The sequence below is a fragment of the Leuresthes tenuis genome, unplaced genomic scaffold, assembly GCF_036924035.1.
Source record: "Leuresthes tenuis unplaced genomic scaffold, fLeuTen1.0.hap1 SCAF_10, whole genome shotgun sequence".
NCBI classification, from domain to species: Eukaryota; Metazoa; Chordata; class Actinopteri; order Atheriniformes; family Atherinopsidae; genus Leuresthes; species Leuresthes tenuis.
In genome coordinates, this window is record NW_027325364.1 from 1277612 (window position 1) to 1303241 (window position 25630).

A 25630-nucleotide genomic window follows, 5' to 3' on the forward strand; every position below is an offset into this window, starting at 1 on the left:
GCCTCCCATTCTGCTTTTAGGGGCCTGATAATTGAAGGCTCTGCCTCCCATTCTGCTTTTAGGGGCCTGATAACTGAAGGCTCTGCCTCCCATTCTGCTTTTAGGGGCCTGATAACTGAAGGCTCTGCCTCCCATTCTGCTTTTAGGGGCCTGATAACTGAAGGCTCTGCCTCCCATTCTGCTTTTAGGGGCCTGATAACTGAAGGCTCTGCCTCCCATTCTGCTTTTTGGGGCCTGATAACTGAAGGCTCTGCCTCCCATTCTGCTTTTAGGGGCCTGATAACTGAAGGCTCTGCCTCCCATTCTGCTTTTAGAAACTCTGGGAACCACAAGGAAACCTGCAGCCTGAGAGCAAAGTGCTCTGTTGGGGAAACATCCAACTGTGAGATCTTTAAGATGTGATGGAGCTCAGTCATTAGGAGCTTTATATGTGAGAGGTGCATCATGGGAGGACAGCACCTCTGGTTTGTTAATCTTTTAAAACACATCACTCCTGTAATATCCTGCATGGAAAACAGGAGCAATTACAGCAGATAAACGGTAAAACTGTCCTTTAATGATCACTTCAGCTGCTGCCGAGCATGTGGTGATGGAAATATGTGTGGGAGCTGTGTCAGTGAGTGTGCACGTTGTGTGAGCGTGCACGTCGTGTGAGTGTGCACGTTGTGTTGATTCGCAGATAATCGCCCTGACAGCAGCTCTGGGTTTGTTGTCTCTGCTGATCTGAGAACAATCGTGTGTTCGGGGGCTCTGGATGTTTCACAGGATGCTGCTGCTGCAGTGCTTCCTGACACAGACCACACCTCTCCACAGCAGACACCTGTCAAAGCTCACAGTCCTCCGCCTGAGACCCGCGCACACAGGAAGTGCGCTTCAGAATAAAAGCCTGACAGAAAGAGGAAGCACCTCCCAGCGTCGCCTCACTCAGGACAGCAAAACAAACCCTGATTGGTCAGAAAACCTTCTTCTGGTGGGAAACACCAGTCTATCGTTTGATTAGATTTTCCATCACACTGAAACTTTCATCCAGTTAAATCAAGAAAATAAGATTCAAGCAACTCTTCTTAAGCTTGTTCAAACAATCATGAATCAGTAACATCTGAGCAAAAGTCCCGATCAGCCCTCGTGTTCTTCATCTTTGGAAAGGAAAGCTGTGGGGGTCCCAGGACGGGTCCCTGAGGGACTCACATGCATGAGAGCTGCAGATATAAGATGTAAACTCGCCGTATTGACCATAGTTTATATTCTAAAATAATCATTAGGTTCTAATCATCATCATTTCTTATATAAGACATATTTTGCAGGAGTTGTCCTCTGGAAATCTGCATCATGTTGTAACAAACTGGGGCATCTAATCAAAAATGAGATAATCAATCAGTTTGAAGTTGATTAAACCGAAAAAAATCAGTATTTTCTATATTTCTGAAGGATAATTTCCTTTTCTTCTGTCATATTAAATCGTAAGTCTGTGTTTTTGTTGGCTAACCTTTCTGATCAACATGTTATTGAGTATTTTTGGTTATTTTCCTCGTCCATATTTCCATTGTTTTATGTCCTTTTTTAAGATTTTCCACTTTGTGGTGTCTCTTCTTCGGATGCTTTTGGTCATTTAACATCTTTTGGTTGTTTCATTTAAATAATGATCACTTCAGTTATCATTAACCAGTGGATTCAGTCAGGTGAAAATGGAAAATTATATTTTAGTGCTTTAAAGTGAAGACTTTCTGTAGTTTTTCCTCGTGACATATTATTGTGAACTAATGAAAGCAGCTTTACTTTTACCACAGGAGAATAAAAGTGCATTTATTTAGCTCAGGGTGAAGTAATAGACAACAGACATAATTAGACATGGTCCATGCATTTCTGATGAGATCTAACAGCAGAGATCATGTTTCTCCAGTTTTAGCTTCTCTTCATTGGCTCCCTGTTAAATTCAGAATAGAATTTAAGATTCTTCTCCTCACATATAAAGCTCTTAATGACCGAGCTCCATCACATCTTAAAGATCTCACAGTTGGATATTTCCCCAACAGAGCACTTTGCTCTCAGGCTGCAGGTTTCCTTGTGGTTCCCAGAGTTTCTAAAAGCAGAATGGGAGGCAGAGCCTTCAGTTATCAGGCCCCTAAAAGCAGAATGGGAGGCAGAGCCTTCACTTATCAGGCCCCTAAAAGCAGAATGGGAGGCAGAGCCTTCAGTTATCAGGCCCCTAAAAGCAGAATGGGAGGCAGAGCCTTCAGTTATCAGGCCCCTAAAAGCAGAATGGGAGGCAGAGCCTTCAGTTATCAGGCCCCTAAAAGCAGAATGGGAGGCAGAGCCTTCAGTTATCAGGCCCCTAAAAGCAGAATGGGAGGCAGAGCCTTCAGTTATCAGGCCCCTAAAAGCAGAATGGGAGGCAGAGCCTTCAGTTATCAGGCCCCTCTCTGTGGAACCAGCTGCCAGTTTGGCTTCAGGAAGCAGACACCCTCTCTACCTTTAAGATCAGGCTGAAACTCTCCTTTCTGATAAAGCTTATAGTTAGGGATGGCTCAGGTGAGCCTGAAACATCCCATAGTTCTGCTGCTATAGGCCCAGCCTGCTGGGGGAGCTCCCATGATGCACCTCTCCTCCCTCCATGTACAGATGACATCATTGCTGTCATTAACTTGTGTTTCTCTCTCTCAGCAGGTGTCTCTGGCCTGGTGTTACGCTGCTTGTTGTCCCCTCTTTCCTGTCCTCTCAGCCCCAGCTGGTCCAGGCAGATGGACCCTTCCTGGTTCTGGTTCTGATGGAGGTTTCTTCCTGTTAAAAGGGAGTTTTTTCTCTCCACAGCCGCCTCGTGCAGCTCAGGACGGGGGATTGGTGTTTCAGACAGTCTGTTGGTTTTGATTATTTTAATTCTCATTGTATGCATCGGACTCATTTGTATTAATTTGATTATATATATATTATGATTATATTTTGTTTGTATTACAGTGAAATAAACGAAGAGCCTCACAGTGACGTTGTTTCTTTAACACGAAGCAGATCATTTATGTGGGTGATACTGATCAGTTTGAACTCAAACACAGTTAATTATTAAAGGCCAGAATAATTAAAGTAAATTAAATGGTTAATGGGAACAGACAGATACCAGAAAAACTGATCTTTACGAGGTGAATAGCGGAGTGCTTTTACTCTGACATGCCCACCGGAAGTTGGTGGGTTCTCCGGCGCAGCTTGACGGTGATAAAACAACGACGGACAGCTTCCAGCCCACGGTGGTTCTGCTGCGGCTTAACTTGTCCAGAACATTTGTTTACCGTGTTTTTGTTTACCGTAAACATGTCGCACACCGTCGTCACGACAACCACAACGGTCCGGTCTTCCGGTGACGGCCTCCTGAACATGGGCTACACCCATACCATCCCGGGACTGCTGAAGATGGGACAGCTGGTGAGAGTCCGTCCGCCCCGAAATGTGGCGGGTGGTGCGGCTGGGTGTACCGGGAGTGTCCGTGTCTGAGCCGGCTGTGGAGACACGGACACCCCGGCGCCGCAGAGCCGCGTTAACGGGGAGTCTGAGCGGATCTTTACCGGGAAGAGTTACCGGCAGAGCGCGAGCTGCTTCTCAGAAGCTCATGATTAGAGTTATTATTGATGTGTGTGCGCCGGGCAGAGGGCAGATAATTCATCAGTATTGGAGGATTATTGTTTCCTGGCACTGATGTGAGTTCAGAGACGGACACAGCGTGACAGAGCAGGGGCCCCAGGCCCTACGGTGGGGGGCCCCGGGCCCTAAGGTGAGGGGCCCCCCCACCGTAGGACAATGGGGACGATAATGTGATGCCACAGCAGTCAGTCAGACCTCTGAGGTGAACATCAGGGCAGCTGCAGGCCCTCGTGCACATACCTGAAATATTTTAAGATAAAAAGTTAAAGAGAAGTGAGTCGAGTGCAGCAACACCTGGAGGAAGATGCCTGGAGGTTTCATGCTGCCTCAGTGGATTTTATTTTGGATTTAACTGTTTTAACTGTTGGAGTTCAGCAGGTTTTTGTCAGTTCAGACTCTGGATCAGCTCCAGGCTTCTTATGGCGTCCACAGATGTGTGAAGGAGGCAGATTCTGGAAGGTTTTCTGCTTTAAAGGCTGTGAGGCTCTGCTTCTCTGAGCAGAAGATGCTGTGAGGCTCTGCTTCTCTGAGCAGAAGATGCTGTGAGGCTCTGCTTCTCTGAGCAGAAGATGCTGTGAGGCTCTGCTTCTCTGAGCAGAAGATGCTGTGAGGCTCTGCTTCTCTGAGCAGAAGATGCTGTGAGGCTCTGCTTCTCTGAGCAGAAGATGCTGTGAGGCTCTGCTTCTCTGAGCAGAAGATGCTGTGAGGCTCTGCTTCTCTGAGACTCACAGTCTGATCTCAGACTGGCTGAGGAGGTCCAAAGTGTGAGAACATCTGGACCAGAGTCTGACCTCCAGCTGAACTCTTTACATCAGCTTTCACCTCTTTTCAACTCTTCAAACAGATTATTGTCTTCTTCTTCAGCTCCGAGCTGAAACTCTGTTCATCCAGAGGTTTGTGATTGGAATCAGCTGAGGTGAAGCTCAGGTGAAGCTGAGGTGAAGCTCAGGTGGAAGCTCAGGTGAAGCTGAGGTGAAGCTGAGGTGAAGCTGAGGTGAAGCTGAGGTGAAGCTGAGGTGAAGCTCAGGTGAAGCTGAGGTGAAGCTGAGGTGAAGCTGAGGTGAAGCTGAGGTGAAGCTCAGGTGGAAGCTGAGGTGGAAGCTGAGGTGAAGCTGAGGTGAAGCTGAGGTGAAGCTCAGGTGGAAGCTCAGGTGAAGCTGAGGTGAAGCTGAGGTGAAGCTCAGGTGAAGCTCAGGTGAAGCTCAGGTGAAGCTCAGGTGGAAGCTGAGGTGGAAGCTCAGGTGAAGCTGAGGTGGAAGCTGAGGTGAAGCTGAGGTGAAGCTGAGGTGAAGCTGAGGTGAAGCTCAGGTGGAAGCTGAGGTGGAAGCTGCGTCTCCCAGGCTGAAACGCAGAGATGCTGCGTTCACGATTCCTTTGATAGATCCGCATCAGCAGAAACTTCAGGTTGTGACGGCAGGATGTGGTAAATGATGGCGCTCCGGGTGCTGACGTGCCTTCTGTCTGTTTCCTCCCAGCTGGCGCTGCTCATCACCTTCCTGTGCGTCCACTGCGCCCGCGGCTGGCCCAGCTGGGCGGCTTTCCAGTTCTTCGAGGTGGTGGCGCTGTGGTTCTTCTTCGCCCTCCTCATCTTCTTCCTCATGCACCTGTTCAGGCTGCAGGGGAAGATGCCCTGCATCAACTGGCCGCTGACGGTGAGCTGCCTGTAGGATATTCTGCATGTTTGTGTCACAGTTTATCAGTTTATCTCACAGGAACTTTCATCATGCTGCAGCCAGGTCCAAAAGAAGGAAGGAAGCTTCAGCTGTGAGTCACTTTACAGGAGAGAAACTTCTGCTGATGTGATGAAACATCGTGTTTCCTGTTAAATCTTCATCATTCCACAGCACCTTCCAGTTTCCAGCCCCTCTCCTGTCCTGTTTTAACTTCCACAGATGAATAACCGGGTGGAGCTCAGCGTTCTCTCCAGCTTTTCTGGGAATGTTTCTGACATCCGATGAACTTTCTGCTGTTTCAGGAGTTCTTCCATTACACGGTGGGGACCATCCTCATCTTCATCGCCTCCATCATCGCCGCAGCGAAGAGTTCCGGAGTTTCGGCGCTGGTGGTCGCGACGGTACGTAACTCTTCAACTGAGGAAGATTAAATAAAGTCTCCGGGTCCAGTTCAGGCAGACGGTGCCGGCGTCTGTGGTTCTGAATTGGAGGCAGAGTGAGACCTCAGCGGCAGACCTCCCCGTCCTTCCTGCTGCTAATTACACAGGAAGTGGCTTTAAATTTCTCCCTGATAAGGCGGCTCGTCTGAGGAGTCGCTTCCTGCAGCCAAACAGCTGAAGCTGAAGCTGAAGCTCAAGCTCAAGCTGAAGCTGAAACTAAAGCTAAAACTAAAGCTAAAGCTGAAGCTGAAGTCGAAGCTGAAGTCGAAGCTGAAGCTAAAGCTAAAGCTAAAGCTGAAGTCGAAGCTGAAGTCGAAGCTGAAGCTAAAGCTAAAGCTAAAGCTGAAGTCGAAGCTGAAGTCGAAGCTGAAGCTAAAGCTAAAGCTAAAGCTGAAGTCGAAGCTGAAGTCGAAGCTGAAGCTAAAGCTGAAGCTAAAGCTGAAGATAAAGCTGAAGCTAAAACTGAAACTAAAGCTGAAGCTAAAACTGAAACTAAAGTTAAAGCTAAAGCTAAAGCTGATGCTAAAGCTAAAGCTGAAGCTAAAGCTGAAGCTAAAGCTAAAGCTGAAGCTAAAGCTGAAGCTAAAGATAAAGCCGAAGCTGAAGTTAAAGTTAAAGCTAAAGCTGAAGTTAAAGCTGAAGCTGAAGTTAAAGCTAAAGCTAAAGCTGAAGTTAAAGCTGAAGCTGAAGTTAAAGCTAAAGCTGAAGTTAAAGTTAAAGCTGGAGCTGAAGTTAAAGCTAAAGCTGAAGTTAAAGTTAAAGCTAAAGCTGAAGCTGAAGCTGAAGCTAAAGCTAAAGCTGCAGTTAAAGCTGAAGCTGAAACTCTGCCTTGTGTGTGTGTTTCTGCAGGTGTTCGGGTTCATCACAACGTTCCTGATGGCTGTTAATTTGTGGACGTCCTACAGTGTGGCCTGTGGCCCCCAGTCTGGTAGGTCCTGCACCTTCTTTGTGTCTTTACCTTCATGAAGAAGCCTCCATGCACACCTGTAGTTTGCATTTACTGGTGAACCATACGTGAGCAACACCTTTCAAACTTCAGCAGTAAGCTGTTTAAGGGTCGAACAGAGTCAGGGACAGTTAGGGGAGGTGTTCTGCTTCTGTGGACCCCAAACTGACCTGGACCAGGATGCTTCACCGGGAGGAAGCCGAGAACCTCCAACAGTACCACAGCAGAACTGCTCTGACATCATCATAGTCACCGATCGGCTCAGTTTATGTGCAGCTCACCTGACAAAGATTTCCACCCTGCGTCTATGAGCTGGACCCAATATCCATCTGACAGCTTCCTCTTCCTCTCAGATCAGACTAAACACTTCATTTAGGAGCTAAATATGTAAAAGCCATGGAGCCGAGGACGTCCGGAGTTTGATGCGGACGCACTGAGGCCTGGTTTCATGCAGGAAAGAGTTAATCAGGCGTTAGCTGGAACTAACAGGCAGATTATGAAGACTTCTCTCCAACAGTGAAGCGACTGTTCCACAAAGAAGAGATAAGCAGACATGTGAGCTGGAGCCACATGATGGAAACCAAGCTGCCCCCCCCTCACTCATGTACCCATAATGCCTCTGTGTCCCTGTCCTTCCCCTCCAGGTGCGTCGGTGTAAAAAGTGTCAGGAAGACACCTGATGGCTGCGTGGGCAGTAACCAGCCTGATTGGATCATAAGTCATCCTGCAGAGGAGCCGATCCAGGGCAGAAACATCCCAGGTCATCATGGTAAACGCTGACAGGACTTCTGAATCACTTCAAACATACATGTTAAAGGTGCTCTGTGTCACATTTTAACCATCAGTGTATCGGTAAGGCATCGCAGCGGTGAAAACAATCAGTCACCATGTTCCATCCTCCTCCGAACCGGGAGAAAAACATGTTTAAAATCAGTTTTACCCTCTTTCCACCATCTGTTCTGTGCCATAAATCAAACCCAAGTCCTTTTAAACAGCTTTTCCTCTCCTTCCCCGACAGTTTACAGCTTCATATGCTTGATTTTTGTTCCCATTCTTTCCATTTTTTACTGTACTTTGGATATTCCTGAGGCTTGATTAATCAGGTTGGACCACAGATGTCCCGCAGCATAGCTGGTTCTGCTGAAAATGACTCGTATATTATTGTTGTTTGCATGCCAAATCATTACTCAGGGGATAAAAAATAAGAATAATTAGCATGTTAACAAAGCAAACAAACTAAGAGAAAAATACGACTCCAGCTCAAATGTGTTGGTAACTTCTTCTTCTTTTTGTCAACAGACCCCACTTAGACCTGTTTTAAAAGCTGGTTCTGTTGTGGAAATAAATAGGTGTTAAATCCATGATACAGTCAGGAAAATGTAGATTCCAGGTGTCTGGACTGAAAACAGAAACGTTTCAAATGAATCCGACACGTGGTTTGAAGTGAATAAACTCGGCTGTGTGGCGTCACCAGAGGGGGCGCTGCAGGCTGCGCTGTTACTGGCTGTAGTTCAGTAGAAGAAGTAGTTGTTCTAACAGGAAACAAACCTGGAGCAGGAAAAAAGAACAGCTGTGGTGGACATCCACAACAGGAAAATGAGAGCTCTTCTTCAGGAATGACTTTAATCTCTGGGAATATCTGGGATATGATGTCATAACTGGGGTATGATGTCATAACTGGGGTATGATGTCATAACTGGGGTATGATGTCATAACTGGGATATGATGTCATATCTGGGGTATGATGTCATAACTGATGTCATAACTGGGATATGATATATCTGGGGTATGATGTCATAACTGGGATATGATGTCATAACTGGGGTATGATGTCATAACTGGGGTATGATGTCATAACTGGGATATGATGTCATAACTGGGATATTATTGTTTCCTGTTGTGCATCAAGTCTTCTTCAAAATTACACAAAAAAACCTACAAAAACACATTTTTTGGCACATTCCAGTCAAATTCTTTTCATTCACGTCTTCTAAATGCGAGTTAAAAATGGCAGAAAAAATCCATCTTCTGTCTGAATTAAGTCTTAAGGACCATGAACGCGACCAATGAGCGAATGCCGACATGTTAACGGATATTTAAAGCCGTTAATGTCAGAAAGGGCCGACGTATCGGTGGGAAATAAACCAAAATGATGATTTAACTGAAAGCATCAAAGTAGTTCATAGGAAATACATAATTTACTGACCCTTCACAAAATGATTGAGAAGGAAGCAGCAGGTCTGAAGCTTTTAGCAGAAGAAAACAGATTATTGGAAGTGTTCATGTGGGTGTTGTTGACAGAAAGAAGAGTTTACACCAACAGTTTCCTTCAAACACTGATTTTACTGCTGTGTCACAGTTAAAGAGTTAAAGATTAGTTTCATATAAGACTGGTAAAATGACCAGTTTGTGGCTAAAATCAATTAAACCCCTAAAATGAGTCAGAGAACCGCCTCAGTCGCTCAGATTGGCTTTAATTTCCACTCCAGACTGTTTCCTCGGTGCTTTTACAGAAACAAACTCTTCACTGTTTAGATTCAGTTCCACCTTCAGTGTTCATCCTTTACTCCAGAAGCCCTTTTAAAGGCTGAAAATTGATTTAACTTTCTGCGTTTCTACGCTCTCGTGTGGAAATCAGACGGCACAGATTCATAAAGCAGTGGATTCATTCAGCATAGATGCATTTCATGTACGTTAGCTAACGTTTACCTGGTTTAGACGCAGTGTTTGCGCAGATTAAAGACATAAAAATGGATGAATAAACCAAATAAAATAAAAGGATTAACTGATTAAAGCACAAATGAATAAAACACATTAATTTAAATTAAAGAATGTAGAAGATGGACTTGTCTATCTTATTTTTGGAAGATGTGCGTCTCGCTGTCTGAATAAAAGTGTTAAATGTTAGAAATAAAGCTTTAATCTGCTAAACCAGCTCAATGAAAACACAGATTGATAAAAGGGAAAATGCTATAAAAACCTGACTGTCTGCACCAAATAGAAAAGTTACAGCATGATCACCAGTTTTTAATCTCTGTGACTGTTAAAGCACAAAATACACTCCACAATACCACTCTTGGCCTGTTTGTTAGCCTTGCATGCTAAGTTTTGAGTTTCATTCTTATTGGTCTGTGTTTTCATTCAGTGGGTTTGAATATTTATTGATCTGTGCACCTGAAATCCACACCTGAAGTTTTGATGGGAGGTGTCATGCTGCTGAGCACCAACAGAAAGCAGGATTAAAATCCAGTTCTTCTTCATTCTTATTGACTGTAAGTTTAATTGAAAGTAAACAGAAAACTGTAAAGTGGAAAAGATGTAAAAGGTGACTGTGGATCATAAATTAGTCGTGTTTCAGTGGACATCAGAGTTAGCTTAGTTAGCTTTCATTAGCTTGAAAAGATGGCCTTACTATCAGCAGTGATACGATGTGTTGGAATTAAACTATTGTGATACTTTGATTTAGATTTAGCCCAAAAGGCTAATATTAGCTTCACCTAACTGAAATGTAGATTTGTTTTGTTTTGTTTATTTAAATTAGAAACAATCACATCAAAACAAAGGAGCAGTTATTAATCTAACCAATCATCTGATGCCAACTTTCAGTACCTGACACAGTACTTTAAAAGTAGCTAACTGGCTAATATTAGCTTGTTTACTCCTTACAACCCTTTAGCTAAACGAGCAAAACACGTTTTACACATTCTTATTTTTCAATATGGACCTTTTATGTTGTTTAATGATAATTATTATAATAGTATTAATCATAAAAAAAGAAAATAAGAATTCAGTTCCATTTTAGCTTTTGCTAAGATGCTAGCATCACAAGACTCTGTTGTGGATATGATCATACCAAAAAATGGGCAAAAATGTATTAAATTAAGAAAATATATTATCAAGAACAAAGGAGTTCATGTGTTTAACCAGACATTCAATTCTAACTTTTCAGGACAGTCTGAAGTGAAGTTTGGCACACACCAAAAAAGCGTTACATATGCTAAATATGCTAATGTTGTTATCTTGTTTATTCCATTAAAAACTTTCTTTTAAAAAGCTTTGGTTTTACCAGTAATATTATTTTGTGTGTTTCAAACTGCTTCAGTTTACATTCAAGGAAATTTAAAGTAAATTTTAATTTTAAATCCATTCTCGCCTGAGCAGGCAAGCTAGCATTAGCATAATCTGGCAGTCAAAATAATTGTTCAACAGGAGTTATTAAATGTTACTTTAAAGTACAGATGATTGCATTTGAATAATGATCTGATACTGTTAATGTTTCATTTGATGACAAAATAAGATTTTTGGATCTTCTAACCTAAACAAATATAAATGTTTTTTTTTCTTTTTCCAGGTTTATGCTAGTTTACGAGTTAGCGAACTGCTTGCAGATGTTTAACTGCTGCAGCCGCTTGGCAGATGTTTGAGCAGCTAAAACTTTTACTGACTCGAGCAGAACTGAAAGAAAAGTATGTTTGATTCACCGAGAATCTTTTCTACCCTAAGAAAAAAACTAAAAAAATGTCTATGAAACTAAACGTTTGGTTAGAAATCCTAAAACGACTGCCTTACTGTTGATCAAATGCCAAAAAATCTTCGTGTGATGCTTCTGATGTCACACTGAATGTGTCTTACGTTTCCACTGACTTGGCACAGAATGAATGATTTACATCGAACTGAAAGGATTCAAACTGTTTTACTATAGAAGTTTGGGTTTATTGGACAAATATAACTGCTTTAGATACAGGCTGTTTTCTTACTTCTGGTTTGTATCTTGAAGGCCCTTCACACTGTGTGATAACAGCAGCCCAACAGGTTCACTCACACTGCTGAACTGTTGCTATTTAAAGGCTCAGTTCACACAATCTAGTTTAAATCAGCTCCAAATCCAGATGAACATGATGTTCATTCATGGAAATAAGCTTTCACGTCCTGTTTAAAACCGTGTTAAGATCAGATAAATTAGTCAGTAACATTAAAGGGGAACTCCTGTGTTTTTAAACCTTATTTCTGGCATGAAATACGTTCATCTGCTCACTGAGAACAGTTTGGTGAAAGTCGGCGTCCTTCAGAAGATATTTAGATAACTGGAGATCCATATAACGGAGTGAACGGGGCTTAGAGGATGCAGCCTCTAAATAAGGCATTATCTGTCTTTATTTCACCAATACTTTAAGAAGAATGAATGAATGAACGTGTGCTATAGCTCTGTTAGCTCATAGCTGCTGTTAGCTCATAGCTCTGTTAGCTCAGTGGTCCCAGTAGAGTGCCTGTGTAGAAATCCCTCCGTTAGCTCTCCTATAGCTGCAAGTAGCCACATAACAGCAGCTATGAGCTAACAGAGCTATAGCTAACAGCAGCTATGAGCTAACAGCAGCTATGAGCTAACAGCAGCTATGAGCTAACAGAGCTATGAGCTAACAGCAGCTATGAGCTAACAGAGCTATGAGCTAACAGAGCTATGAGCTAACAGCAGCTATGAGCTAACAGCAGCTATGAGCTAACAGAGCTATGAGCTAACAGAGCTATGAGCTAACAGCAGCTATGAGCTAACAGAGCTATGAGCTAACAGAGCTATGAGCTAACAGAGCTATAGCACACGTTCATTCATTCATTCTTCTTAAAGTATTGGTGAAATAAAGACAGATAATGCCTTATTTAGAGGCTGCATCCTCTAAGCCCCGTTCTCTCCGTTATATGGATCTCCAATTATCTAAATATCTTCTGAAGGACGCCGACTTTCACCAAACTGTTCTCAGTGAGTAGATGAACGTATTTCATGCCAGAAATAAGGTTTAAAAACACCAGAGTTCCCCTTTAATGTAACAGACCTCAGGAAGTAAATTTAGTGAGCTTGAAACTGTACATTTAAAGGAACAGAACGTTCCTGCAGTGGTTTCAGCAGCAGTGCCCCCCCCCCCCCCAGATGTAATGGACCTCAGAGACGGCCCAGAATCACACAGTGTGTTTGGCTCCTCCCAGTTTTACGGTCATGTGGCACATTTCACGTGTTGTTTCCATGATGTTCACGAGCTGCTTCTTTCCTTTGTGTCGGCGCCTCTCTGACATGAAAAGCTGTTTCTGATGCACTGACAGAACTGACCCAGTTCTGACCCAGTTCACGAGGACCTGAAGCACTGGTTCAGGATTGAATTTGAGCTTTTTTATTGCTGCTTGTTTATTTTCTGAGCCTTAAGCTGCATTTTCTGTTCCTGGAAGTTGATCTTAGACCCAGAAGGAGGCCGCCGGAGCCAGAACTCTGTTTACAGCATGAACTCTGATCAGGCTGATTCTGGCTCCGGGCCGGGCAGAACCAGACTGTTTACGTTATTTATTCTGGCATGTATGTATCCACTGATGCTGAATGATGGTATTCCCACCTGGAAACGGACCCGAGGGTCGGCTGATGTCCGCCGGGGTTTAATGTTGAAAACGCTGATCCAGAACCGGGCCACGCATTCAGCATCGGGAGCTTTTATCAGTGATGATGATCCGAAAAAGGCTCCTTCCATCAGTGGAAATCGGTCTCACCTGTAACAGGTGTGTCTGCCTCCATGTCTGAGGTGAAGTGAAGTCGGAACACGTGCAGAAGTTCTGGTGATGTGGACCGGCTCGTCTGTCCGTGTTCTGTCGTCAGACTCGGATGATCATTTTTCATCCTTCACTTCCCTTTGAGATGTTCAGCTTCCGTTATTTAAACTGTCAGCTGCTGTTCATAAGTTTGAGTGTTTGGGCCGAGCGGTTCGGTTCGGTACCGAGAACAGACTCAGGAACAGTAGAAAGACCCAGAAGAACCCAGAAAAACGGGGGCAGATGTCCCCAGAAAAGATCCGAAGTGACCAAATGAAGAGGTCCAGAGAGAGGGAATATTATCCCGTTCTTTCTGGACCCGAAACCGTTTGTTCCGGGTCCAGAAAGAACCACGATGTGACGTCATCTCCATCACTAAAACTTCTGACTTCTGTTTGCTTTGCCCGCCGTTCTGGATCAGTGCACGTGAGCACGTGCGCGCTAACAAAGTGGACTCAGACACCCCCGTGGTTCTGATTATCGAGGTCGTTCTTCAAAGTGCCTTAATGTTCTGTTGGTGTGTGGACGGGTCAGGTGGGCGGAGCCTGAAGAACAGGAGGCTGCAGTTTGTGTGAGATGGAGAAAAGATGGCCGCCGCTTTAAAAGTCACGTCACAAAGCGCTCACATGCTTTTTTTTTACCTTTTTTAAAGTCTTTTAAAGTTATTTAAAGTTGTTGCATGTTGTGAATTAAAGGCTCATTGCACCATTTCTGTCTCGTGTGGATTTTTACTCCGTTAACGCTGATCCAATGAACAGGAATCACAGGACAGCAGGTCAGAGACGTGTTGCCACGGCGATGCAACCGACTTCTGTTCATGTTTCATGTTATTTAAAAAAAAATAAATACACAGAAAAGCCTAAAAGATTAAAGTTGGAGCATTGGTTCAAATAGTTCGGGTTCTGTGATAATCCGACTTTTCACTAAATAAATTGCTCTAAACTGACGGTTATATTTCCGGTGATGGTTACCATGGTTACCCATTAGCCTTCTTGCTCCGTTTAACCCAAAAACCAAATCAGGTCAGTGAGGTTTGGCCTTTAGTCGAAGATTCTGAGCAAACTGAACACATTCAGCCTTAATTACAGAAGAATTTCCGAAGCATATTTGAGCTGAAAGTCAGAGTCTGATGGAAAAGATAAAGGTCCTGAAAGCGATCCCTGTGGAACTGGACAATGTTTCCATCTATGGGCTGAATGTGACGTCTGATTATTACTGAACTTTCTGCCTCGTTGGGACCAGACAGAACAAAGACACCGAAGTCCATCCAAGTCAACGTCTTCATCAGCTGATTAATAATAACCGGGTCGTTAAGTCCAGTTTCAGCGCTGCTGTGAGCTGATGGCGGTCCTGTGCCGTCTGGTACCAGGATGGGGCCCCCAGGGACCCGGCTTGCTGCAGCAGATGCTTGATCTGGTCGGGATCTGTGAGCTTTCAGGCTGGGTCAGTGTCTCATTAACAGGCTGAACATGCAGTTCACTCGTATGATTCAGGTTAAATGAAGGCTCGGGTCCGGTTCTGCCGGTTCTGGTGCGACAGCCTCTGGGAGAGCTGGAGGCCGGCAGGAAACGCGGCCCAGAGCGAGCTGAGTTTGTCTGGCTGAGGGAGGGCAGGGTCTGATGGGAAGTATGAGTCACGGCTGTTTCACTTCCTGACGCCAGCAGCTGCAGTTTCAGGAGAGCGAGCTGCTGAATTCTGATGATCCAACTTCTGGCGTGCTCAGAACTTGGTGCTGCTTATTTTAAAATGGGATGTTTGTGCAGTTTAAATGGACTCACCTGCAGCAACTTTTCCTGTTTGATGCAAATGAACCGGAACCAGAAGCTGTAAATATGTGAATTAAGCAGCTTTCTGGATCCAAATTTCATCTCAGGCAGCTCAAGAAGTTCAGGATTCAGCACTGAACCAAACGGGTCGGGACTGAATTTAAATGCCGGGCTTCAGAAAATGGAATCATTTACTTTTTATCTTTTTAACTCATCAGAAAATGAACCGAAGAGTCAGAAAACTGCAGAGAATCAGCTGAAAGCCTGAAGGATGTTTCTGTGCAACCACTGATCAGCTCCTTGTTTATGTGCACCTGGCTGTTAGTGATGGAATAAGTGATGTCTTTAAAGTGTCTGCAGGATGGACCAAACTGAGGGAACATCGCCACCTGCTGGATGAAACATGGCAGAACACCCTGGAGCCAAAATAAAATAAAACGAATAAAATAAAACTAAACTAAATTAAACAAAATGAAATTAAATTAAATGAAACAAAACAGAATTAAATAAACTAATAAATAAAATAAAATATAATAAAAAACAAAATGAAACAAATTAAAATAAAATATAATGAAATAAAACTAAATAAAAAAAATTAAATGAAATGAAATAGAATAAAATAAAACGAATAAATAAAATAAAATATAATAAAATAAAACGAATAGATAAAACAAAACGAATAAAATAAAATAAAATAAAATAAATAAAATAAAACAAAACGAATAAAATAAAATAAATAAAATAAAATGAATAAAATAAAATAAAATGAATAAAATAAAATAAATAAAATAAAATGAATAAAATAAAATATAATAATACAATTAAACTAATAAATAAAAATAATACAAAATGAAACAAAATTAAATTAAATTAAATAAAATCATAAAACAAATCAAATAAAAGTATTTCATTAAATGAAATGCTCCTGATGCAACAAACAGTAAACACATATAAACCAAGTTATATAAGACAACAAAAATAGAGAATAAGACAAGAGATATATACATAATATAAAAATACTAAAAATAAATGTGTATTCACAGGATAAAGTAATAGATAGAAATGTGCAAACTGCTAAAGAGTCTGATGGTGAACGGCAGAAAGACTTCTGGAACCTTTGTGGCAGCAGAGCTGCATCAGTTTGTTGGAGAACGAGCTCCGCTGTCCCTGCAGCTTGTTCTCCTGCTCATCACTGACTCAAACGTCTCCAGTTTCAGTCCAATAACTGTGCCAGCCTTGCATATCAGCGTGTTGATCCTGGTGCTGCTCCCCAGCAGACTGCAGCAAAGCAGATCCCATCACAGACTGGAGGAAGATCTGCAGCATCTTTCTGAGCTTCTGCAGGTGGCAGATTCAGAGGTGCTGAAATCAGAGGTGTGATGCAGTGGACCATCACAGGTGTTTAAAGGCCGAAGCAGAGCTTCATGAATCAGTCCACGAACTGACTGAAGCTTGGCTCCCATTTCTGATTAAAGCTGAATTAATATGAACACTACAGCCAACAGTCATAGATAACCAGAGCCTGATCAATACAAATCTGCAGTGAGCTTTAAATATATATTTTAAATATATATTTTACGAGCTTAAAGTTTTTTATTGAATCCTAATTTTTACCAACAGAAATGTGAGAAAAGTGCGAGTCAGCGCATTAATGATAAAATAAGAACATTATTTTCTTAATATTTGGGGAAGTTTTTAGTATTTTTATAAAACAAAGTAATTAAACTTATTTTTACTGATCAAACAGTCAGTGCACATGCAGCCGTGCACTAAATATACTTTAAGTTGTTCCACTTCAGCACAAAAATACAAAGAATCCACTTTAAAAGCTGCTTTTCTACCACTAAAAGAAACGAGTTGTTAGTTTTTTACAGGTGGTAAACTTGTAGTTAACCGAGGATGGACTGACTGCAGGTGTGATGAAGTTCAGGCCCGATCTTTGTTACCTGATCTGCTGTTTCTACACCTTTTGACGGTCAGCAGAAGCTTCTCGGCTGGAGTAAACTGGATCAAACCAACAGAAACAGGTGAGGAGGAACGGTGCCACCTGCAGGTGAGCTGCTGCTCACATGTTGGACGATGCCAATGGTTTGAGCAGCTGCCTGTGGGAGAATGAGCTCCTCTGAGGGGCTTTTTCTCATGTTGAAAGTAGCTTATATTCTGACTCATTTCATTAACCGGATGTTTTCGCTTTCGGGCAGTTTTTCCACACGATGAGGAAGTTCATGAAAACAGGAAGAAGCTCAGAGGGTCGACGGATCAGAGAGTGACGCAGAGGCTGCTGCTGGCCACTAGATGGCAGCATTGGTCTGAAGCTGTCAGAGCTGATCTGAGATCAGTGAAGCAGCACCAGAAGTCCTCAGGTTATCCCACAGATGGGAAGAAAAGTGAACTTTTTAATTCATTTAACAAACAAAAAGTCCTGATCAACAGTTCTGCAGCTTTCTGAAGCCTTTAAAGTGTCCTGATCAACAGTTCTGCAGCTTTCTGAAGCCTTTAAAGTGTCCTGATCAACAGTTCTGCAGCTTTCTGAAGCCTTTAAAGTGTCCTGATCAACAGTTCTGCAGCTTTCTGAAACCTTTAAAGTGTCCTGATCAACAGTTCTGCAGCTTTCTGAGACCTTTAAAGTGTCCTGATCAACAGTTCTGCAGCTTTCTGTAATCTTTAAAGTGTCCTGATCAACAGTTCTGCAGCTTTCTGTAACCTTTAAAGTGTCCTGATCAACAGTTCTGCAGCTTTCTGAAACCTTTAAAGTGTCCTGATCAACAGTTCTGCAGCTTTCTGAAACCTTTAAAGTGTCCTGATCAATAGTTCTGCAGCTTTCTGAAACCTTTAAAGTGTCCTGATCAACAGTTCTGCAGCTTTCTGAAACCTTTAAAGTGTCCTGATCAACAGTTCTGCAGCTTTCTGTAACCTTTAAAGTGTCCTGATCAACAGTTCTGCAGCTTTCTGAAACCTTTAAAGTGTCCTGATCAACAGTTCTGCAGCTTTCTGAAACCTTTAAAGTGTCCTGATCAATAGTTCTGCAGCTTTCTGAAACCTTTAAAGTGTCCTGATCAATAGTTCTGCAGCTTTCTGAAACCTTTAAAGTGTCCTGATCAATAGTTCTGCAGCTTTCTGAAACCTTTAAAGTGTCCTGATCAATAGTTCTACAGCTTTCTGAAACCTTTAAAGTGTCCTGATCAATAGTTCTGCAGCTTTCTGAAACCTTTAAAGTGTCCTGATCAACAGTTCTGCAGCTTTCTGAGACCTTTAAAGTGTCCTGATCAACAGTTCTGCAGCTTTCTGTAACCTTTAAAGTGTCCTGATCAACAGTTCTGCAGCTTTCTGAGACCTTTAAAGTGTCCTGATCAACAGTTCTGCAGCTTTCTGTAACCTTTAAAGTGTCCTGATCAACAGTTCTGCAGCTTTCTGAAACCTTTAAAGTGTCCTGATCAACAGTTCTGCAGCTTTCTGAAACCTTTAAAGTGTCCTGATCAACAGTTCTGCAGCTTTCTGAAACCTTTAAAGTGTCCTGATCAACAGTTCTGCAGCTTTCTGAAACCTTTAAAGTGTCCTGATCAACAGTTCTGCAGCTTTCTGTAACCTTTAAAGTGTCCTGATCAACAGTTCTGCAGCTTTCTGAAACCTTTAAAGTGTCCTGATCAACAGTTCTGCAGCTTTCTGAAACCTTTAAAGTGTCCTGATCAACAGTTCTGCAGCTTTCTGAAACCTTTAAAGTGTCCTGATCAACAGTTCTGCAGCTTTCTGAAACCTTTAAAGTGTCCTGATCAACAGTTCTGCAGCTTTCTGAAACCTTTAAAGTGTCCTGATCAATAGTTCTGCAGCTTTCTGTAACCTTTAAAGTGTCCTGATCAACAGTTCTGCAGCTTTCTGAAACCTTTAAAGTGTCCTGATCAACAGTTCTGCAGCTTTCTGAAACCTTTAAAGTGTCCTGATCAACAGTTCTGCAGCTTTCTGAAACCTTTAAAGTGTCCTGATCAACAGTTCTGCAGCTTTCTGTAACCTTTAAAGTGTCCTGATCAACAGTTCTGCAGCTTTCTTTAACATTTAAAGTGTCCTGATCAACAGTTCTGCAGCTTTCTGAAACCTTTAAAGTGTCCTGATCAACAGTTCTGCAGCTTTCTGTAACCTTTAAAGTGTCCTGATCAACAGTTCTGCAGCTTTCTGAAACCTTTAAAGTGTCCTGATCAACAGTTCTGCAGCTTTCTGAAACCTTTAAAGTGTCCTGATCAACAGTTCTGCAGCTTTCTGTAACCTTTAAAGTGTCCTGATCAACAGTTCTGCAGCTTTCTGAAACCTTTAAAGTGTCCTGATCAACAGTTCTGCAGCTTTCTGTAACCTTTAAAGTGTCCTGATCAACAGTTCTGCAGCTTTCTGAAACCTTTAAAGTGTCCTGATCAACAGTTCTGCAGCTTTCTGAAACCTTTAAAGTGTCCTGATCAACAGTTCTGCAGCTTTCTGTAACCTTTAAAGTGTCCTGATCAACAGTTCTGCAGCTTTCTTTAACCTTTAAAGTGTCCTGATCAACAGTTCTGCAGCTTTCTGAAACCTTTAAAGTGTCCTGATCAACAGTTCTGCAGCTTTCTGTAACCTTTAAAGTGTCCTGATCAACAGTTCTGCAGCTTTCTGTAACCTTTAAAGTGTCCTGATCAACAGTTCTGCAGCTTTCTGAAACCTTTAAAGTGTCCTGATCAACAGTTCTGCAGCTTTCAGTAACCTTTAAAGTGTCCTGATCAACAGTTCTGCAGCTTTCTGAAACCTTTAAAGTGTCCTGATCAACAGTTCTGCAGCTTTCAGTAACCTTTAAAGTGTCCTGATCAACAGTTCTGCAGCTTTCTGAAACCTTTAAAGTGTCCTGATCAATAGTTCTGCAGCTTTCTGAAACCTTTAAAGTGTCCTGATCAACAGTTCTGCAGCTTTCAGTAACCTTTAAAGTGTCCTGATCAATAGTTCTGCAGCTTTCTGTAACCTTTAAAGTGTCCTGATCAACAGTTCTGTAGCTTTCTGAAACCTTTAAAGTGTCCTGATCAACAGTTCTGCAGCTTTCAGTAACCTTTAAAGTGTCCTGATCAACAGTTCTGCAGCTTTCTGAAACCTTTAAAGTGTCCTGATCAATAGTTCTGCAGCTTTCTGAAACCTTTAAAGTGTCCTGATCAATATTTCTGCAGCTTTCTGTAACCTTTAAAGTGTCCTGATCAATAGTTCTGCAGCTTTCTGAAACCTTTAAAGTGTCCTGATCAACAGTTCTGCAGCTTTCAGAAACCTTTAAAGTGTCCTGATCAACAGTTCTGCAGCTTTCTGAAACCTTTAAAGTGTCCTGATCAACAGTTCTGCAGCTTTCAGTAACCTTTAAAGTGTCCTGATCAACAGTTCTGCAGCTTTCTGAAACCTTTAAAGTGTCCCGATCAATAGTTCTGCAGCTTTCTGAAACCTTTAAAGTGTCCTGATCAACAGTTCTGCAGCTTTCTGTAACCTTTAAAGTGTCCTGATCAATAGTTCTGCAGCTTTCTGAAACCTTTAAAGTGTCCTGATCAATAGTTCTGCAGCTTTCTGTAACCTTTAAAGTGTCCTGATCAATAGTTCTGCAGCTTTCTGAAACCTTTAAAGTGTCCTGATCAACAGTTCTGCAGCTTTCTGTAACCTTTAAAGTGTCCTGATCAACAGTTCTGCAGCTTTCTGAAACCTTTAAAGTGTCCTGATCAATAGTTCTGCAGCTTTCTGAAACCTTTAAAGTGTCCTGATCAATAGTTCTGCAGCTTTCTGAAGCTCTTTCACAGTTTTTCTTTGGACATTTTCTGCTTTTCCCCTCATCTTCAGTCCTTGTTCCTGAGCATTTTCAGTGTTTTTTCTTTGTTCAGCCACTTAACTCTGAAGCATTCAGGCAGAAAAAAGGCTCCTAACTCAAGGGATGAACCAGTGTTGTGTCGACACAGAACAGACAACTTAGCAAAGAAGCCATTTTAAACTGGATCTTTAGGCACTTTGTCACAAAGACACATCATTTGTTCCCATTTCTTTAGCTGCATCTATGAAAAACAGCAAAGAAAACACAGTTTGACAGACAGAAAATAGGATTTCTGCAGCAACAAGGTGATTCCCAAAGAGCTATTAGCTGAAAACTTGGCATATCTCAGCATGGTGTGCAGTGTGTCCTTAAAACATTTGAGGAAACTGGACAAGTGGAGGACAAAAGAAGAAGTGTCAGGCCTAAAAAACTATCTCCAGCAGATGAACAGGATCTGAAAGTGATGTCCTTAAGAAAGAGGAAAAAATCCAGCTGTGACCTGACAGGACCTGAGAGATGCATCTGGACCTTCAGCTGATCCATCTACTGTTGGCCCAAGCCTCATCAGAAATGGTCTCCATGGAAGGGTGGCTGTCAAGAAGCCGTTCTTAAGGAAGGGAAACAGGGAGAAAAGGCTGAGCTGTGCCAAATGACACAAGAAGTGGACTGAAAATCAGTGGCAGCAGGTCTTATGGAGGGATGAATCCTCCCCAGAGCCCAGGTACATCTACTGTTTTAAAAAGAAATGAAGGTGTCACAAAAATTGACATAAAAGGCAAAAACTTAACGATAAAAGCAATGAAATTAGTGGAAAAGATCAACTTGATTGTTTTTAGGTCATGTGACGTCGCTGTGATCACAAACAAGAAAAAGGCACGACGACGTGCTGCAGCAGCGCTGATGTTTGGTTTCGTGTCTCTTTAATCGCTGAAAGTACTGAACCTGAAGATGTTTTATCAAACACACAGAAACAGAAACAAATCTCAGCTTTATTTTAACTTTAATGTTCACCTGAAGCAAGTTAGTCATCAGTCAATCAAACTTAAGTCAAACAGCACCACAAACTAATTTAAATGTAATTAAAAGTGTTTTACAAGTGATAAATCAAAGCAAAAGAAGCTAATTTAACTCTGTGATGAACAATGAGTGGATAATAGAAAGATAAAACGATACAAACAATAATGATCCGTCAGGAAGGATTTGTTCTTTTCTTACTAACAGAATGTATCACAGTGTGTCTTTAAAACAGTATCAATAAAGAATAACCCCCCCGGTCCTAATCTATACCGAAAGACTGAATAAAAGATTCAATCAAGGGATTCAAGAGCTGAGGACACAGATAGATCTTATAAATCTCTATTTATAAGAAGGTGAAACATCAGAAACGTTCGAAGGATCAACAAATGAAAAAGTTCTTTAAGCAGAAGAAGTTCTGTCAATAAAAGATTAAATGAAGACGATTAGATTAATTATAGTAAAACAAGAAAAGGTGACAATTATCCAAAATAAAAGAATTTAATAACAACTTTAAAACAACATTGAATTAAAAGTATGGAAGCGAATCTTTTCATTTGCAGAATGCTTTTTAATTTTAATAATGTGCATTATTGGACTCAATGGGACATTCAGCTATTACTAAATGGCATGGGGGGGGGGGGGGTTATATAGCAGTTATAAGAGAACTGGAATGGATGAACAAGACATCTTTCTTAAGAAAATTAATCTTTGATCACTAAATAAATCACGTGAAAGAAAGGTCAGACTTTGAAATGCTCAGAAACTGCAGAAAAGCCCAGAGCTACATCTCAGACTCTACAGGCCTCAGTTAGCATGTTAAAGGTCAAAGGTCACCCCAAGGTGAAAAAGCCCAGAGCTACATCTCAGACTCTACAGGCCTCAGTTAGCATGTTAAAGGTTAAAGGTCACCCCAAGGTGAAAAAGCCCAGAGCTACATCTCAGACTCTACAGGCTTCAGTTAGCATGTTAAAGGTTAAAGGTCACCCCAAGGTGAAAAAGCCCAGAGCTACATCTCAGACTCTCCAGGCCTCAGTTAGCATGCTAAAGGTTAAAGGTCACCCCAAGGTGAAAAAGCCCAGAGCTACATCTCAGACTCTACAGGCCTCAGTTAGCATGTTAAAGGGTAAAGGTCACCCCAAGGTGAAAAAGCCCAGAGCTACATCTCAGACTCTACAGGCCTCAGTTAGCATGTTAAAGGTTAAAGGTCACCCCAAGGTGAAGAAGCCCAGAGCTACATCTCAGACTCTACAGGCCTCAGTTAGCATGTTAAAGGTTAAAGGTCATGGCAGCACAGTTAGAAAAAGACTGAACAAGGATGGCTTGTTTGGAAGGGCTGCAGGAGAAAGCCTCTTCTCTCTAAAAAGAACATGGCAGCACAGCTTAGGTTTGCAAAGCTGCATCTGAACAAAGCTCAAGACTTCTGGAACAATGTCCTTTGGACAGACCAGAGCAAAGTGGAGATGTTTGGTCCTAATGCACAGCAGCACGTTTGGAGGAAACCAAACACAGCATATCAGCACAAACACCTCATACCAGCTGTCAAGCACGGTGGTGGAGGGCTGATGATCTGGGCTGGTTCTGCAGCCACAGGACCTGGGCACCTTGCAGTCATTGAGTCCACCATGAACTCCTCTGGATACCAAAGTATTCTAGAGTCAGATGTGAGGCCATCTGTCCCACAGCTAAAGCTGGGCTGAAACTGGCTCATCAACAGGACAAAGATCCCAAACACAGCAGCAGATCTACAGCAGAAGTCAGAGTCCAGACCTCAGCCTGACTGAGATGCTGTGGTGTTGCAGTCACCATTAACTCCTCTGGATATGAATGAATCAACACGACGCCAAAGTCTGGTTTAAAAAGAGGTTTCACTGCTCAAATGTGTCCGTCTTTATTGAATTTCATGTTTTAGTTTCTTCAGAGGCTGAGAATCAAAGTTTCAGTGGACAGTTGTTAGTTTTCAGCCCCCCTCAGGTTTCAGAAGGACTTTAAAGCTTTGGCTCTGAATGGTTAAAATGCTTTTAAACAGTTTTAAGACTCAAACAGAACAACATCTGGACCCGACTCACATGGACACAACAACAGAGACACACCATCAATTCAAGTTAAAGGATCATTTTATTCACTCACATCAGACTGAATCAATACACCAAATCAAAGCTTTGTATTATGGGCTGTGGACATCATTTAAATAAATAAAATAAATAAAATATAATAATATAAATAAAAGTAAGACAAAATAAAGCCAACATAAAATAACAAGTAACTGAGTACAATATGTGCAAATAGCAGCCTCAAAAAAAGAAAACAATGAGCAAATAGATCAGAAAATTAAACTATAGCAACACATTAACCAAGATAGCAGCATCTGTGGAGAGGAGGGTAATCAGACTGAAATCAGGACTAAAGCAGCCAAAATAAGAGGGAAGGAGCCTCAGATGTCCTAAATCACACAAATCACCTCCCAGCAGAACAAACAGACACTCATTAATACCACAACCAACCACAAGAGGGCCTAAGGGGTCATCACAAAGGTCACCATGAGCATCATTTAAAGCCGAGCTCCCAGTGAAATGGATCTGAGGTTTCTTCTGGAACCTTTGTTCCTTCTTCAGGAGGAAAATCTAAACCCAAATGAATACATGTACTGTTCACAAGAACCCTTACTGAGCTGATAACCAGCATCATAGCACCGCTCAGTGAGAGCTTCACTGTGTTAAAGATGAATAAGTTGAACCTGCTCTGAAGTTCAGGCTCTAATGAGCTTTCTGAGGCACAAAGTCACAGATCTTCTCCCATGAGTCCATCTCTGGATCAGCATGTTTGTGATAAAGATGCAGGTCCAACATGTTTAAAGACAGTAGGGAGCTCAGAACCCTCCTCCAGCCCATAATTCACCATGTAGTTCTGGGATAAAGACGCTGTTCATGACCTTTACCATCTGCTCTCTTTGGGCCTCAAACTGGAGAGCTGGAGAGAACATGATGTGATAAAGCAGCTGGTTTGTATTTAAAAGAAGGAGAAAACACAGAAATAAAAAGTCACAATTTATTCTCAGTTAAACACAAATTCAGAAAGTTGTGGAATCCATGATCCAAAGCTTCTTCAGAACTGCAGGTCCCGTCAGGTCCATTGGTCCCAACTAGAAGTTATAAATCAGAACAGTTCACATTAAAAAATGATGAAAATTATTATTCGTTTATCCACAGAAATGAAGTTCAGATGAGAAAGTTTTAAAACTTACAGCCAGCGACATCCTGAGATCCCTGAAAGGTCGGGTCCGGTGATCCACAGGAGGGGGTCCAGTGATCCACAGGTGGGGGTCCGATAATCCACAGGAGGGGGTCCAGTGATCCACAGGAGGGGGTCCGATAATCCACAGGAGGGGGTCCGATGATCTGAGGAAGAAGTGGTTTCAGAGGGGAGTGACCGCCCCTTCACAGCCCCTGATTACTCTGATTTCTGATGGCCCAACCGAGGCTACTAGACAACAGGTTTTACCCACGGATGGGTTTCAGTCACTTGCTTAAAAGCAAGTATTGATCTTAGCAAAGAAACTTAGAAAAACGTACACTAGCAGACACACAAGACTCTATCCCTTTAGTTCCGATACTTTCAGTGTGCTGTAGTGAGTTTTTAAAGCTCTTGCTTTAGTGAGAGGACTGCCCACCGAGAGGTATCCAAGAAGTGGTTTCAGAGGGGAGTGACCGCCCCTTCACAGCCCCTGATTACCGATGGCCCAACCGAGGCTACTAGACAACAGGTTTTACCCACGGATGGGTTTCAGTCACTTGCTCAAAGCAAGTATT

The 25630-nt window shown here is 42.3% G+C and overlaps 1 protein-coding gene across 1 annotated transcript; it reads left to right on the forward strand.

Moving 5' to 3' along the window:
• The first annotated feature begins 3196 nt into the window (after positions 1–3196).
• On the forward strand, positions 3197–11864 carry cmtm7 (CKLF-like MARVEL transmembrane domain containing 7). Its single transcript, XM_072393501.1, has 5 exons — positions 3197–3411; positions 5103–5279; positions 5603–5701; positions 6590–6668; positions 7331–11864. The coding sequence occupies exons 1-5, from the start codon at positions 3301–3303 to the stop codon at positions 7342–7344; spliced, it is 480 nt and encodes a 159-aa protein (XP_072249602.1). The 5' UTR covers positions 3197–3300; the 3' UTR covers positions 7345–11864.
• The last annotated feature ends 13766 nt before the right edge of the window (positions 11865–25630 follow it).